At 54.5% G+C, this 14,341-nt stretch overlaps 1 protein-coding gene across 4 annotated transcripts in view; it reads left to right on the top strand.

Annotated features, from left to right (window-relative positions):
- The window catches only part of CCDC88C (coiled-coil domain containing 88C), a 130,211-nt gene that overhangs the window by 78,612 nt on the left and 37,258 nt on the right, over positions 1–14,341 (top strand). For all 4 annotated transcript variants that reach the window (XM_058740035.1, XM_058740034.1, XM_058740037.1 and 1 more), the window contains 4 exons: positions 4,732–4,878; positions 5,532–5,676; positions 9,115–9,299; positions 13,622–13,759. In XM_058740035.1, the coding sequence (XP_058596018.1) occupies positions 4,732–4,878; positions 5,532–5,676; positions 9,115–9,299; positions 13,622–13,759 (615 nt within the window). The remainder of the gene's footprint in view (positions 1–4,731; positions 4,879–5,531; positions 5,677–9,114; positions 9,300–13,621; positions 13,760–14,341) is intronic.

Below are 14,341 nucleotides of genomic sequence, written 5' to 3'. Positions count from 1 at the left end.
GCCTGGTAGGGCTGACCGTACAGTGGGGGGGGGGGGGGGGGGGGGGGCGGGCTGTTGGCAAGGCAATTAGGAGCTGGGTTCATGATCAGTCCACCCAGCCCCAGATGCTTCCCATCCTCCAGAGCCCATTTTCCCACCTGCCGGCACGTCCAGGGCAGGTGGAAGGGGGAGTGAGGGTGTCTGCCCTACCGGCCTTGTCTGTCGTTGCTCATGTGACCCCACAGCCTACACACAGGATGTCTTCCGCGGGTATCCAAACTGGCCATTCTGCCTCTGTCTGTCCTTGTCCACACCCCTCTGCGTCCCCAGCCTTCTGCTTCACACTTCACCTCCTGCAGGCCCCAGCAGTGCTTCATGTGACCCCGGGCAGTGCTCCTCACATGGTGCTGTGATGTGTGTTTTCCTGTTTCCTGCCCACACTGGGAGTTCCTTGAAGCCAGGTCCGTGCCTGACTGACTTCGAGCATGTTGTGTAGCTTGGCGATGGCCAAACTACAGCCCATCTAGGGGTTAGACCTGGCCCCGCCATCCACCTTGTAAGTATAAAGTTTTACTGGAGCACAACGGTATCCGTCCGTTTATACATTTTTCTGTGGCTGCGTTTGGTTCACCTGCAGGGTTGGATGGTTGTGACAAATTTATGACCTGAAAAGCTGAAAATACTTAACTGCCTGGCCCTGAGTAGGTGCACAGTAAGGTGTTAAAGAGCAGTTATAACTGTATTATGAAGCTTTTTCCGCATGCTAGGAATGGTTAAGCTCCAACTACATCACCACATGTAAGCCTCATGGTGGCCCACAGGGTTCAGCAGCCACTGCTAAACATGTCCTGTTTTCATGGGAGAAAAACTGAGGATTGATTTACAGTGTCTGCATTTTGCCGTCAGTACGGAGGTTGCATTGAAATGTGTCTGCCTGCCTGCAGGGCCTCTACCTTGACGGGGGAAGGAAATAAAGGCAGGGAACTCACAGAGAGACACAGCAGTGCCGGGGGGGGGGGTGGTGGGGTGGGGGGAAACGGGTGCTCAGGAGGAGGTGATGGTGGCCCCTGCCTCAGACAACACCGTGAAAGGGCAGACGGAGGCCCCGCCTCCAGTGGTCCATGTGGGGAATTTGGATGTCGTATCGTGAGTGGGGAACGTTAAAATTTGGGGAACTGAGTAAGAACCTTGGGACATTCATTATCTGTTTACACTTGGGACTTTGTGTTTCTCCTTGTTTCTTAACGGCTTCTTGAGGAGTGCTGATAAAATTCGGTACATAGGTAAAAGCAGGGCAGACAGACCTGATGTTTGTACGATCACCACACTCCTGGAGGCAGGTGAAGAACGGGGCAGGTGTTCTAGGGAGCCGAGCTGATGGCAGTGGGATGGGGCAAACAGGTGGAGTTTAGTGAGGGGGCGATCTTGGCTGAGTGAGCAGGAGGTCCACCTGCCCGGTGTGGAGTGCCCCCGTCCCCGTCCTGAGGACACCTCCGGGACTGGCTTTCTGTTGCTCTAGGTTCCGGAGAGATGCATTGGGTGCTGTGATCTGAGTGCAGCGGGGAGGAACCGGTGGTTGGTTTGATTCCGCCTCCCCTCCCCCCGCCCCGCACCTCTGCATTTGGTTGTTGGGGGTCAAGGAGGCCCCCTGGAAACAAGTGTTGGCCTGTTGCTTGGTGGCTGATGCCTGGGGAGTGCTGGGCTGACCACAGGGGCATGAGGGAATGCTCCTATCTCACTGGGCCTCAGGCACCGTGCACGGAGTATTTGACAAGCATTACTGCGTCTGATCCCGTATCGGCCCTACTTGTGTGCCCGTCGCAGAAAGGAAGGATCCACAGTTGAGGGACATTCACTTGCTTCACATCCCATGGCTAATAGCGCATTGGCAGGCCTGGGAATCGGAGCCTGTCAGCCCACATTCCCGGTCAGCACGACAGATTAGCTGGGGCAGCTCTTTGGCCCCTTGGGGACCAGCCATCAGACCTGGCCCGTGACTCCCTAAATGTGGCCCCTCAGCTGTTCGCAGGGCTGGGTCAGGCTTTTAAATAGCCTCCTGGTTCAGTTGAGGTCAGATCTGCGGGGGGCAGGCTGGCTTCAGGCAGCTGCCCAGAGGGGGAGGAATACAGATTCTCGGTCATCTGGGCTGAGCCCGCGGCTTGCCATAGGAGCTGGGGCACAATTTCACGGAGTTCTAGTCCCTCCCTTCTGAGGTCGTGGGGTGTCCAAGACAAGCTGACGTACTTCTGTTGCCTAATATGTGGTGGAGGTTGATAAGGCCAGAGGATTGAAATATAGTTGAATAGTAGTTAGAAATCACCCTGTTCCATACTGTGTTTCACTCCTGGATACTCTTATCTGTCCCTGCCTGTTGGAAGTCGCTGAGTCCTTGAGGGCCCACTTCACATGCCCGACTCCCCCCACCCACCCCACCCCACCCCACCCCTGCTGCCCACCCGATTCAGCCAACAGTGTTATTGAACAAATCTATGAGGCTCACAAGGGCAGAAATGGAACAGCCCTACCCTGAGGAGTTTAAGGTCTGGGGGAGGAGGGCAGGCCACATTGCCGCACAGCGTGTCCAGGGCACTCTGGGAGCCCAAGTACCTGGTTCAGCAAGCAGGACAGAGTGAATTTGCAGGCATTTCTCAGAGGGGGCAACTCAGGCTGGGTTTTGAAGGCTGATCAGGAGTTGGTTGTGAGGATGAAGGGGCAGTCTGTGCTGTGGGCACGGAGAGCCCAGTAGTGAGGTGATGGTGGAAAGTGCTGGTGGGTGCAGCTGCTGGAACTCAGGGTGTGAACAGTGGGGGCAGTGGCCAAAGACGAAGGGCCAGCCTTTCTGCTTGACACCCCCATGTGCTCTGGCTCACATCATTATGGCTGGTCTTGGCCTCTTTCCCACGTGAGCCCCTTGAGGATGAGTTGTCAGCTGAGGGTGGTGAAGAGAACACATGTCTGGACCTCTCTGGCCAGAGCTCAAGTCCCAGCTTCACCCCTCAGCGGCTTTGTGACTTGGGGCTCATGGCTTACTTTAAGCCTCCTCATCTGTAAAAAGGGTCTGTCCCTGCCTCCCTCTCGGGGCTGTTGGGATGAGTGAGGTAGAGGGTGTGCCCAGGGCAGGGCCAGCTGCACAGTAGACAGGGTCTCCGACAGAGAGAGGATGTCTAGGTAATCTGAGTCTTAAACCCTTCACAGCTGCCACGCTTTGATCAGAACCGTGACCACTGACCAGAAGGCACGTGGTTTCCCCCTCGACCAAGAATCTTCAGTGCAGGGAAGACACACATGTAGTGGATAAGCAAGAGCTTCCCAGTTGTTAGGGGGGCAGGCCTTTGAAAACTCTGCAGACACATTCCAACCTGTGTGTGTTTGCACGCGCTGTGAAGGCGTTTTGGGAAACTGTCCCTCCAAGGATCCTGAGTGGTGCCAGAAGGGCTCTGAGGAGAAGAGAAACCAAGAAGCCCCATAACAAAGAGGGAGGAGAAATGGAGCAAATGAGCCGAATTCCGTCGTGTGTGCTGGGCTATCTGGTGCAGGAGGAAGAGTCCCACTGCCCCTCGCCCACGAAGGGGGTCTTCGAGGGAATGGCCATCACGTTCCACACCCAGCATGTGCCTAATACACAGGGGGCTGGTAGTACTTATTTTGGGGGTTCCCATTTGTTTTTGACCTGTCTCGGAGACTCCCCATTTCCAGAAAACTGCTGAGAACTGTTGTTCTTCCAAGAGTACGTATGTGACAAGTTCAGATAGGAGCTGGGTATGGAACGAAAGCTGATCTCAACAGCTACCTCTTCCCAGGACCCTGACTACAGAGTGAATGTTGAGTCTACAGGGCTAGACTCATCCCTCGAATCCGGGACAGACTTGTCAGCCCCACCTCTTTCTTGTTAAGGAAACAGGGCTCGGGGCACCTGGGGGGCTCAGTCAGTTAAGCATCCGATTCTTGATTTCAGCTCAGGTCATGATTTCACGGTTCATGAGTTCTCTGAGCCCCGCAGCGGGGTCTGTGTTGACATCACAGAGCCTGCTTGGGATTCTCTCCCTCCCTCTCCCTCCCTCCCTCCCTCCCTCCCTCCCTCCCTCCCTCTCCCCCTCCCTCTCCCCCTCCCTCTCCCTCCCCCTCTCCCCCTCCCTCTCCCTCCCCCCTCTCCCCCTCCCTCTCCCTCCCCCTCTCCCCCTCCCCTCTCCCCCTCTCCCCCTCCCTCTCCCCCTCCCTCTCCCCCCTCTCCCCCTCCCTCTCCCCCTCCCTCTCCCTCCCCCTCTCCCCCTCCCTCTCCCCCCTCTCCCCCTCCCTCTCCCCCTCCCTCCCCCTCCCCCCTCCCCCTCTCCCTCTCCCTATCCCACTTGCGCCCATGCTCATTCGCTCTCTCAAAAATAACAACTTTAAAACAAAAAGAAAGAAATGGGACTCAGCAAGGCCCCATGTCTGTCAGCAGAGTCCACTTGTCCAACCAGATGAGGTTTTAAATGGCAAACATCTTCATACCATGGGCAGCATAGACATCGAGGAAGTGTCTACCAAGGAAGACACCAAATTCAACCATTTTCTTGATCCGGGGGCTTTTCTTTCAGTAGGGCAAGCCCATTTGGTCTGGCCCAGTGAGAAAGGTGGGGGTGCCGAAAGGTGGAGACGTACCTCCCACCCCTGCACAGCGGCCTCACCCCTACATTGTGTGTTTTCGGTCCAGAACCCTGGTTGTGAGCCAGGTGCCTTCATCTGACAGTTCTCGTGTATGTTTTTGCTGAGCAGGAGCTGAGAGAGGACAACATCATTTTAATCGAGACCAAGGCCATGCTGGAGGAGCAGCTGACTGCAGCCCGGGCCCGGGGCGATAAAGTTCACGAGCTGGAGAAAGAGAACCTGCAGCTGAAATCCAAGCTTCACGACCTGGAACTGGTATTGCCAGCTCCCGCCACTACATCTGAAACAGATTGGGGCGGTGTCCAATTTATGCCGTGCCCTCCTCGGGGCTTTCACCCCTGGGCTCTTGCTGCCGCCGCCGCGGTGGCTCATGAACCATGGTGGGCAGCTTGCTAAGCTCAGCGCGACTGAGTGGGCAGCACTCGACGCCCATGACACGGGACTCGACCGCTTGTGCTCTTCCGTAGGCGTGGGTGTATGTGCATGTCTGTGGCAAGAAGGTCCTTGCTGGCCTTCATGGTGCGGGTTGAGCTGTGATTTTGTGAGTCTCTGTACAGCCTCTTCAAGGTGTGTGAGGCCTGCTTGAGGACCCCAGAACCACCTGTCGTCACATTACTTGCTTTAAAGCCCTGCATAGTGTGTCACTTTGTCAAGACAGCATTCAGTTAGAGACCTCAGGTCTCTGTTCATTACCTAGGTCACTGGGGCAGGGTATCTCTTAATGGCCGTAACTCAGCTGGTCCTGTGTTGGAAAGGTTTCCTTGCAGCTGTATTTTTTGGGAAGTGAGCCAGGTGCATGGCATCCCTTCATCCTGGGGGGGGGGAACGAGGGCAGGTGCCTGGGGGTTGGAGCCTGTCCAGTGGGAGCCCCTGGCCACAGCCTCACTCCTTCGCTCTTCCTGCACCAGGACCGGGACACAGACAAGAAACGAATTGAGGAGCTGCTGGAAGAGAACATGGTCCTCGAGATAGCCCAGAAGCAGAGCATGAATGAGTCGGTGCACCTCGGCTGGGAGCTGGAGCAGCTGTCCAAGAACGCAGACCTGTCCGATGGTGGGTACCGCCTGGGGTCTTCAGCCGGCCTGCAGCAGCTTTCTCATCCAGGGAGCCGAACCCTTGGCTCAGAATCTTCCGTGTCAGTCTAGCCATTCACCCCAAGTAAATAGGGTTTCCATCAAGAGCCATTTGGAATGGTTTCATCACTGCTCTCCCCAAGGAGAACATGAGGGGTCCGGCAGCTTTGGTGTCGGGACATGAAATGCAAATTAAGCGTTGCCAGCTTTCTCGTTTCCCATATGGACAGTCCTAGGAGCTTCCAGATTACAGCACGCTGACCCCCAGAGGACATGTTAGGCCTCTCTATGGATGATTGAAAGCTCTGGATGGCAGGTGACACCCCCAGTGGTCATTAATCTCCACTATACACGTACCCCGGGCATTATTTCCTCTGTTCATTTGCATAATTGGGCAAGATGGATGCAGTCTGTTTTCTGTCTCTCTGGGTGGGGATTGCTAAGTGGCTGCCCCTCACAGGACCCAGGCCTCTTCTTCTCCCCCCTGTGTCCAGCACCCCAGGGAGGTGTTGGCTGGGGATTGGCGGGTGGGGCAGCAGGAAGCTCCAGCGCTCCGCAAACAATAAGCCAGTTCCTTTGTTCAAAAATAGTACACGTGCACCTGATAGTGTGAGTTAATGTTTACTTAGAACTGTACAGAGTGTGGGTAGGGTATTGGGTGGGTTTGGGGGGACTTTTTCATTTCTGATAAACATCCCTAAACATAATGGAGGGGTTACTGAAAGCAGCTGGGTATTTCTTCTCTTCAAGCTCCAAACCTAAAATACGTTGATTAAATTATTAATCAGTGTGAGAAGTTAGTTCTGCCTGTGCCATGGTGTCCAGGGGCTGTGGTGGGGCCTGAGGGTTGGTGGGGGTGGTTCACATGGATTCCTGCCCTGGGATTTCAGGTTCACCGGGGAGGACCGCTGCCCCCTGGCGAGGCAGAGAGGTGGTGCAGGCTGCCTAGGACAGTATCAGACCAAAAGGGAGTGTTTCAGGGGCGCCTGGGTGGCGCAGTCGGTTAAGCGTCCGACTTCAGCCAGGTCACGATCTCGCGGTCCATGAGTTCGAGCCCCGCGTCAGGCTCTGGGCTGATGGCTCGGAGCCTGGAGCCTGTTTCCGATTCTGTGTCTCTGGAGCCTGTTTCCGATTCTGTGTCTCCCTCTCTCTCTGCCCCTCCCCCGTTCATGCTCTGTCTCTCTCTGTCCCAAAAATAAAAAAAATAAAAAATGTTGAAAAAAAAAAAAAAAAAAAACAAAAGGGAGTGTTTCAGTGACACCCAAGGGCGGCTGTTGGAGTCGGAAGCCTCACCGATTCACACGACTGAGTGTGTTTGTGAGCCCTTTCAGGTCCATGATGATGATTTATTCTTGGTGTTCCCAACTCCTAGTGCTTAGCGGGGAGCTCGTGGGCTTTGGTTTGAATGGTGGCATGTGAGCAGAGCCCGAAAGTGCTTGTGCATGTATGGTGTGGTGGCTTCTTGAGTCAGAGCTAGTTGGCCAGCCCAGTTTCCTTAGCTGCAAAATGGGGGTGATGCAGCCACCTCGCAGGATTGCCTTGAGTATCCAGTGATGGGAGGCAGTGAAGCGTTACACTGTACATGGCCCACAGGCACTCTGGGAAGGGCTCCTCTTTCTTCCTGTCTTGCTCTTGTGTCAAAACTCCTCCCTCCCTCCCTTCTTACCCCCACCCCTCCCTCCCTCCCTCCCTCCCTTCTTACCCCCACCCCTCCCTCCCTCCCTCCCTCCCTCTCTCTCTCTCTCTCTCTCTCTCTCTCTCTCTCACACACACACACACACACACACACACACACACACACACACGACCTGTCTCACAAATCTGATTGCTGGGGGTGCTAATGAGCGAAGCACTCAGTCAAGAGTCATTGGTGGTTTTGTGATAAACTGTTGGGTCCTCATTGTCTCTGAGGGCCTGCCTTTCACTGAAGGGGAAATGAGGCTTGTAATCAATTCCTTTGTTTAATGTGTGGAACCTTCACATTTATCCTCCATGAGTACAGAGCTTCAGTTTGGGATGATGACAAAGTCTGCAGATGGATGGTGGGGGCGGTTGAATCTAACCAGTGAGAATGTATCTAATGCCGTAGAACTGTACTGAAAACGATAAAAATGGTAAATTTTACGTTCTGTATATTGCACCACAATGAAAAATGTGATTTTTCCCATGAATGCTGTCCCAGTGATCACAGGTTCTGAGTCAGTGGGGTTTTAGGTCAGGTTAGTTGGATTCGTAGCACAGTCGAGACAGCCCTCTGTGCACCCGTTTTTGCACATCGAGAGCGCATGTGCTCGTGGGTGCGTTAGTGCGGGGATGGTCAGCACTGCGGACACTCCATCCACCTCCACTGCTGCATGCCTGTTGTTGCCTGTGGTCTTGAGGCCTTTCTGCTTTGTTGGGTCTGTACTCCTGTCCTTGGTGGGTGAAGAGACCTCAGGGAGGGATTTGGATGCCTTCCAGTTCTTAGGATCATGCAGGGGATCCAAACACACGTTTTTTTTTTTTCCAGCTTGATGTGCTTGCTATGAAAGCCTTCAGCTCTTGGTACCTCCAGGCCCTAGCGTGATGAGTAAGCAGCAGGTGGGGGAGGCCATATTAGCCATACAGTGTGGTAAGGCTCCCAGAGCTGAGCATGGTTCTCACGGGACAGAAGAGGACAGGACAGCCCTGATCCCTTCTCTCAGGGGCTTTCACATACATTCCTTTTTCCTTTCCAGAAAAGCCCCTTAAGTTACCTAATATCATTCACCTGCTGTGGCAGGATGGGGCCAAGAACTCCTGTCCCCTGACTCTTGGGTCTGTGCCCCCTTCTTCATTTATTTGTATTTGAGCTGTTTTAGAAGCAGAGTAGATAATCTGCCTTTTTCTGTCTTTGGCTCACATTTTCATCTCACTTAGAATTTTAAAGCAATTTATATATACCATCTCATTTTTTTCCAGTACAATTGTGAAATTACAAAATCTCTGTCAAAAGGATGGCAAGTACCTGGCAGACATCCCCACACAGTTGCTGACCACTTGTGGCAGACATAACTAGTCAATTATCATGTTCCTCCTGCTGAACCTCCCAGAACCGGCCCAGAAATGTCACCTCTTTGCCATCTCTGTTGGTCTGTACAGTCCTTGAGTGCACAGTCAAGTTAGCAGCTTGGTAAAAACAGTTCCCAGCCCTTAGTCTGTGACTTTTACATTGGTCCCTCCTCTATGAGCCGCTTTCTTCTTAAGCTCCTGGTTGCTCCCCCAGACCCCAGCTGAGCTGGCAGAGGGACTGGAACTACCGGAGAAGGTCTCTAGCGTGCTGACCATAGCAGCACCGCATGGACTGGGGGTGAGGCACCCAGCTGATCCCGGGGTGGGGAAGAGAGTGGAAGCAGAGTCTCTCCTGGAACCTGGACTGTGACCTGACTTTGTGTTTCAGCCTCCCGGAAGTCATTTGTGTTTGAGCTGAACGAATGTGCCTCTAGCCGCATCCTGAAGCTAGAGAAGGAGAACCAGAGCCTCCAGAGCACCATCCAGGGGCTGCGGGATGCATCCCTGGCGCTGGAGGAGAGCAGCCTGAAGTGCGGAGAGCTGGAAAAGGAGAACCACCAGCTCAGCAAGAAGGTAACCCCAGCCGGTGGTGGGCGACCTCCTCCCCCAGCCCTTGTCTATAATGTGCAGCCAGGCAGAGCGTTCAGGTGTTGGTGAGTGTGCACAGCTGGGAAAAATGCAGAATCCACTGCAGGCACAGTTCATTATAATAGAGGAATAAGCATGTCCTTGACCAGAGGCAGCATGGCTTGTCCCTGCACCACAAATGCAAATGTGGCCCCAGCGTGACTAGACCTCTGTGTGCCTTGTCTTCATCTGCGAAATGGGGTTAATGGGGGTTGTAAGGATTTTATGGGTTAGTGTAAGTAGAGTCGGGCACGTACATAGTAAGTGCTCTATGAAAAGAACGCACTGTTAAAAAGCATAGGATGGGGCACGGGAAGAGGAAGCAGTGATGTCAGGCATGCCTGTGTGCACGTGTGTATAGGACACTGATGGACTATTTTAGGGCATTGCTGGTGGTAACACAAGATCAGAGCACACCTCTTTCTCTTGGTTTATGGGGTGAGGAAGAAGAGATGGCCAAATTGCATTTGCCTTTCAGGACAACTGCTGGGTCTTTGATTTAGCACTGTAGAGCCCAGACCTCTGGGAGGACAGACAGAGGCTCCCAAACCGTCTTTGTTCTCCGGTTACGAGGACCCCTGTTCACACAGGGGATGCGGATCAGGTGCACGAAAGGGCAGTTGAGAGCCAGGGATTGCCTGCATGTGTTGGTCACAGGGCCTCAGTAGACGTCACCCACACTACAGACAGCACACCTGCATCGTGGGCTATCCACACACCAGCTGCCAGATTGCAGCTGAGGGAGAGGACAAGAGTGCTCTTGCCCGCTGACCACTGTGCAGGGCCGACGCTTCTGGGTATCTGGGTGTCTGTCCCGACCTGTCCACTGTCTGGCCAGTGTCATTGACTGAGGTTGCACCGGCAGGGGGAGGAGCTTGGGCTGCAGACAAGAGACTGGGGTCCACTGGTGCTGGCCCTGCCTGCACTTCCTCTCTGGGGGAGGCTTGGGGCAGCCCCTCCTTCTATGAAATGGTCTCTCCCGTCCCCTCCTGGGACTTCCCAGGCTCGGTTACTCACCCTTCTGGTCCCTTTGAAGCATTGTGTGCTCCGCAGCGTGGTAGGTGCCAAAGTCTGTCGTCTCTCATAGGACAATGGAAAACACACTCGCTTGTGCTCTGTGTCTTAATGCAGAGCAGCGTGTGGAGGGCGACTAGATGGTTTGGGTGTTTAGATTCACATGGGCCTAGCACAGGAAATGTCTTTATAAATGGCAGTCTGACCTCAGCCAAGACTAAAAAAAAAAAAAAAAAAAATTTTTTTGACCTTTCGAGAAATGAGAACCTTCAACTCCACAGGTCCTCACGGGTCTGCCGTAGAAAGCTGTGCTGAAATCTTGCTGGCCCAGCTCCCAGCCAGCCTCAGAGGTTTTCCCTCCCCTTGGGGTCCACCCTGGTCCCTCCTCTGCACAGACAGGACCGGCAGTGGGTGCTGCCTGCCCAACATTATTTCTGAGCCCCCGTCTCTCAGTCCCACCTCCTGCTTCCTCTCTGGATCGTTTCTCCAGGGGGATAGCAGCCCTCCCTGCCGCAGCCTATGGGAGCATATCTTGGCACAGCATCCCTGGTAAAAGGGAGGTGCCACTGTTCCCAGACTGGAGCCATCCTGTGTCCGGAGTCAGGAGCCCTGGGGAGGGAGTCCTTCTGCCCACTGGAGCACCTCTTCTCCTTGTCCTCAGCCTGCCCGGGGTCTGGCTGGATCTGTTCTGACCCAGCGTGGGTAGTTACGTTCTCTCCGCACCATCCAGCTTGGTACAGAACACCGGAGGGAGCCTGTCAGCTCCTCTGGAATTGCCTTTCCCCAGCCTTGGTCACCTCACTCTGCGCTTCTCTCCATGGAGTGTGTCTCAGTCACCAGCTGGCATTTCTTGGTCAATAGGTGAACCACCAACCCAGCTGAGCCCCACAGGGGACACATCCCCAACAGTGACTCCTGGAACAAGGGAGGGCACAGCCTTGGGATGAGCCCAGATGGCACAGCTACCCTGGGAGGTGTCTACAAAGGAGGGTTAAGGGCCAACCAGGACACAGTGACCTGGAGGCCCCTCCCGCCCCCTGCCGTGCTAGCCCGGCTCTCTCATCATCCTGCACATAGCCCAGGCTGCAAGCTTGCTTAGGTTCAGGATGTCTGTGGGAACCGTTGTTCCCCAAAGTTAATATCTTCCTTCTAATTAATGAAATTTTCATGGGACTTAGAGAAACTGCCTCGCCCTCGTGACTATAACTGTGTCAATACCTTGCAAGTTGAACGCCTTGAGCTAAGAAGTAAAGAATCCTTAGTTTCAGAGACAGGAAGGCAACCCGTTGAGGGTGTGTACAGATCCAGAGCTGAGGGGAAGGCCCCTGGCACCCACATACTCTGGGAGTCCATAACCTGAGCCAGGTACTTGAGGAAGGATGGGAAGCCCTCTCAGGGCTGACAGGCCTACGGCCAGCTCACATCTCAGCCCTGCGAGCTCCCCCAGGGCCACTGTGGTCCGTCGGGGATGGGTAAGAATAGGGGCTCCAATTCCATGGCAGAAAGAACCAGAAAGGGAGAAAGATGGCAGTGGGCATCCAGCAGTGATAGGTGGGATGTGGGGACATCGTGTCTTCAGACTAGAAGCAAGAACAATCAGAAATGCAGAGGCTGGAAGAACATTCCTTTCTCCAGGAGAGAAGGGGCAGCCAGGGTAAAGGATTACCAGTGAGGTCAGCGGGTGAGCTGGGAAGGCAGGGGGCACGCACCACAGGCTGCTGACAGTGCCTGGGAGCAGGTCTGGGGTCACCCACTGGTGTGCATCCTAGGCCTGCTGTGTCCTCACTGTGAGGCCTTGGGCAAATCACTTAGTTGCTCTGGCCCAGAGTCGTCCACTGCATGATGGTAAGTAATACTTGCCTGTTCCCTTACCCGTCACTGGCAGCACGCTCTTGGGGAGGGTCTGCTGACATTGGCACACCTGACACCTGCCAGATGCATGCTGAGCACTTGATGGGATAGCTCATGAAGATGGACGCCACTGGCCCAATGTCATTTATAGAAATTTGCTCATCATGGTCCTGTTGTTAGCAGCAAGGGACTAGACTCTGAACCTGTGTCCCTCTGACACCAGTCAGTGCCATTTCCCCAACTCCTGTCCCCAGTGATAAGGAGTTTGGGGTTGACAGGGAGGGACAGCAGCCCCCACGAAGCCCTCAGACTGCAAAAGGTGACATGGGCATCACCTAGGAGCCGAGTTGTAGGCCCTGCCTTCAGCCTGCCAAGTCAGAATCTGCATTTACCACGATGATAAATGTGGGTATCGGGCATGATAAAGTGTGAGAAGCCCTGAGCTAGGTAGTTCATGTTTAGGAAGGATGGATGCTGGTGGGTCTTAGCCAAGAGCATGGCACCCAGGAGGTGATACAGGTGGTCATCCAGGCAAGATGGAGTGGGGTCCAGGGGCGCATGGGTGGTTCAGTCAGTTGAGCATCCAACTCTTGATTTCAGCTCAGGTCATGATCTCACGGTACATGAGTTCGAGCCCCAAGTTGGGCTCTGTGCTGATAATGCAGAGCCTGCTTGGGATCCTCCTCCTCTGTTTCTGTCTGTCTCTCTCTCTCTCTCATGCTCTCTGCCCCTCCCCCACTTGCACGCATGCGCGCGCGCGCACACACACACACACACACACACTCTAAAAAATAAATAAACTTTAAAAAAAAAGATGGAACATGGTCAGGCCTGGGGTAGTCAGGGGGCATGTGGAGGGGGAGGGGCACAGGTAGAGAGGACAGGACTTGCTGACAAACTTATTGGAGGGTGACAGTGGAAGGAGAGATGCATCAGAAGACTGCTCTGAGCAGCTGGGTGAACAGGTGTGTCCCCAACTTAGGTGGCCTTTGTGAAGGAGAGGGTAGGAGGGTGAGTCCAAAGTCCCTGCAGGGCATCCAACAGTGGTGGCTGGTGGCCCCTAGAGCATGTGCTCTGACCCTTGAGAGCGTGGACAAGGCCTGAGACAGAAGCAAGGGACCTGGGTGTGGCTAAGAACATTTGGCAGTGAGGATGAGCAGGGGTGGGGTAAGAGGGAGGCTGACTGGTTGGTTGGTGCCCAGGACCCTCCCCTCTTCCCTGAGCCGAAAGTGCAAGGTGTGAGCTAAGAGTTGAGGTTGCTACGGAACAGCACCTGGATGTTTTTCCTTGAGAAGAGGCCTGTGCAAGTATTCTGTGAGGCTGGCAGGGTTTTGGTTTGTCTTAAAATGTTCACTTTGTGAAAGTGACTTTTGCACTGGCTGGGTCTTCTTCTGGCTCCACAGATTGAAAAGTTACAGACCCAGCTGGAGAGAGAAAAGCAGAGCAACCAGGATTTGGAGACCCTGAGTGAGGAGCTGATCAAAGAGAAGGAGCAGCTGCAGAGTGACATGGAGACCCTGAAGGCCGACAGAGCCAGGCAGGTGGGTGCCTCCGGGATGAATGTTCCTTCTCGCCTGTCTTGGGAACTCTGCCTACAAGAGGGAGAGTCCAGGATTATAGCCACTGCCTATAATTGATGAGTGATCTGTGTGTTACCACTGACCCAGCTTAGCTGCCCTCAAACCGGCCATTTTTAGCTGACGGTGCAGGAACAGGGGTCAGCTTTTGCCTCCCAGGTGACAGCGGCAGTCCTGGTTTTGATTGTCGTGATTTGGGGGAGGAGAGAAAAGGTGCCCGTGGCCTGTGGGTGGAGACCAGAAATGCTGCCAGATGGCCTGCAGTGCACAGGACGGCCCCTCAGGACGAAGAACAGGTCCAGCTGTAAACGTCGGTTGTGTCCTAGCAGAGAACCCTGGCAAACCTTTGAGCTTTATTTGGCTCACGCTATAAGAGGTCCAGGGTGGGCAACGCAGTGCTGGTGCAGTGGCTCAGTGATGCCAGCCAGAAGCCAGGCCTCTCTCTACCTGTCCTGCCAGGCCTAGCTATTGCACATCCCCAAAGTATGGGCGGAAAAAAGGTCACGATGCCCAGGGAGAGCGTCCTGCTGGGTGCCAGCCATGTTC

The sequence above is a fragment of the Neofelis nebulosa genome, chromosome 7 (assembly GCF_028018385.1).
Source record: "Neofelis nebulosa isolate mNeoNeb1 chromosome 7, mNeoNeb1.pri, whole genome shotgun sequence".
Lineage (NCBI taxonomy): Eukaryota > Metazoa > Chordata > Mammalia > Carnivora > Felidae > Neofelis > Neofelis nebulosa.
The sequence above is the reverse complement of the archived record's forward strand: the minus strand, read 5'-3'. Positions and strand labels throughout refer to the sequence as shown.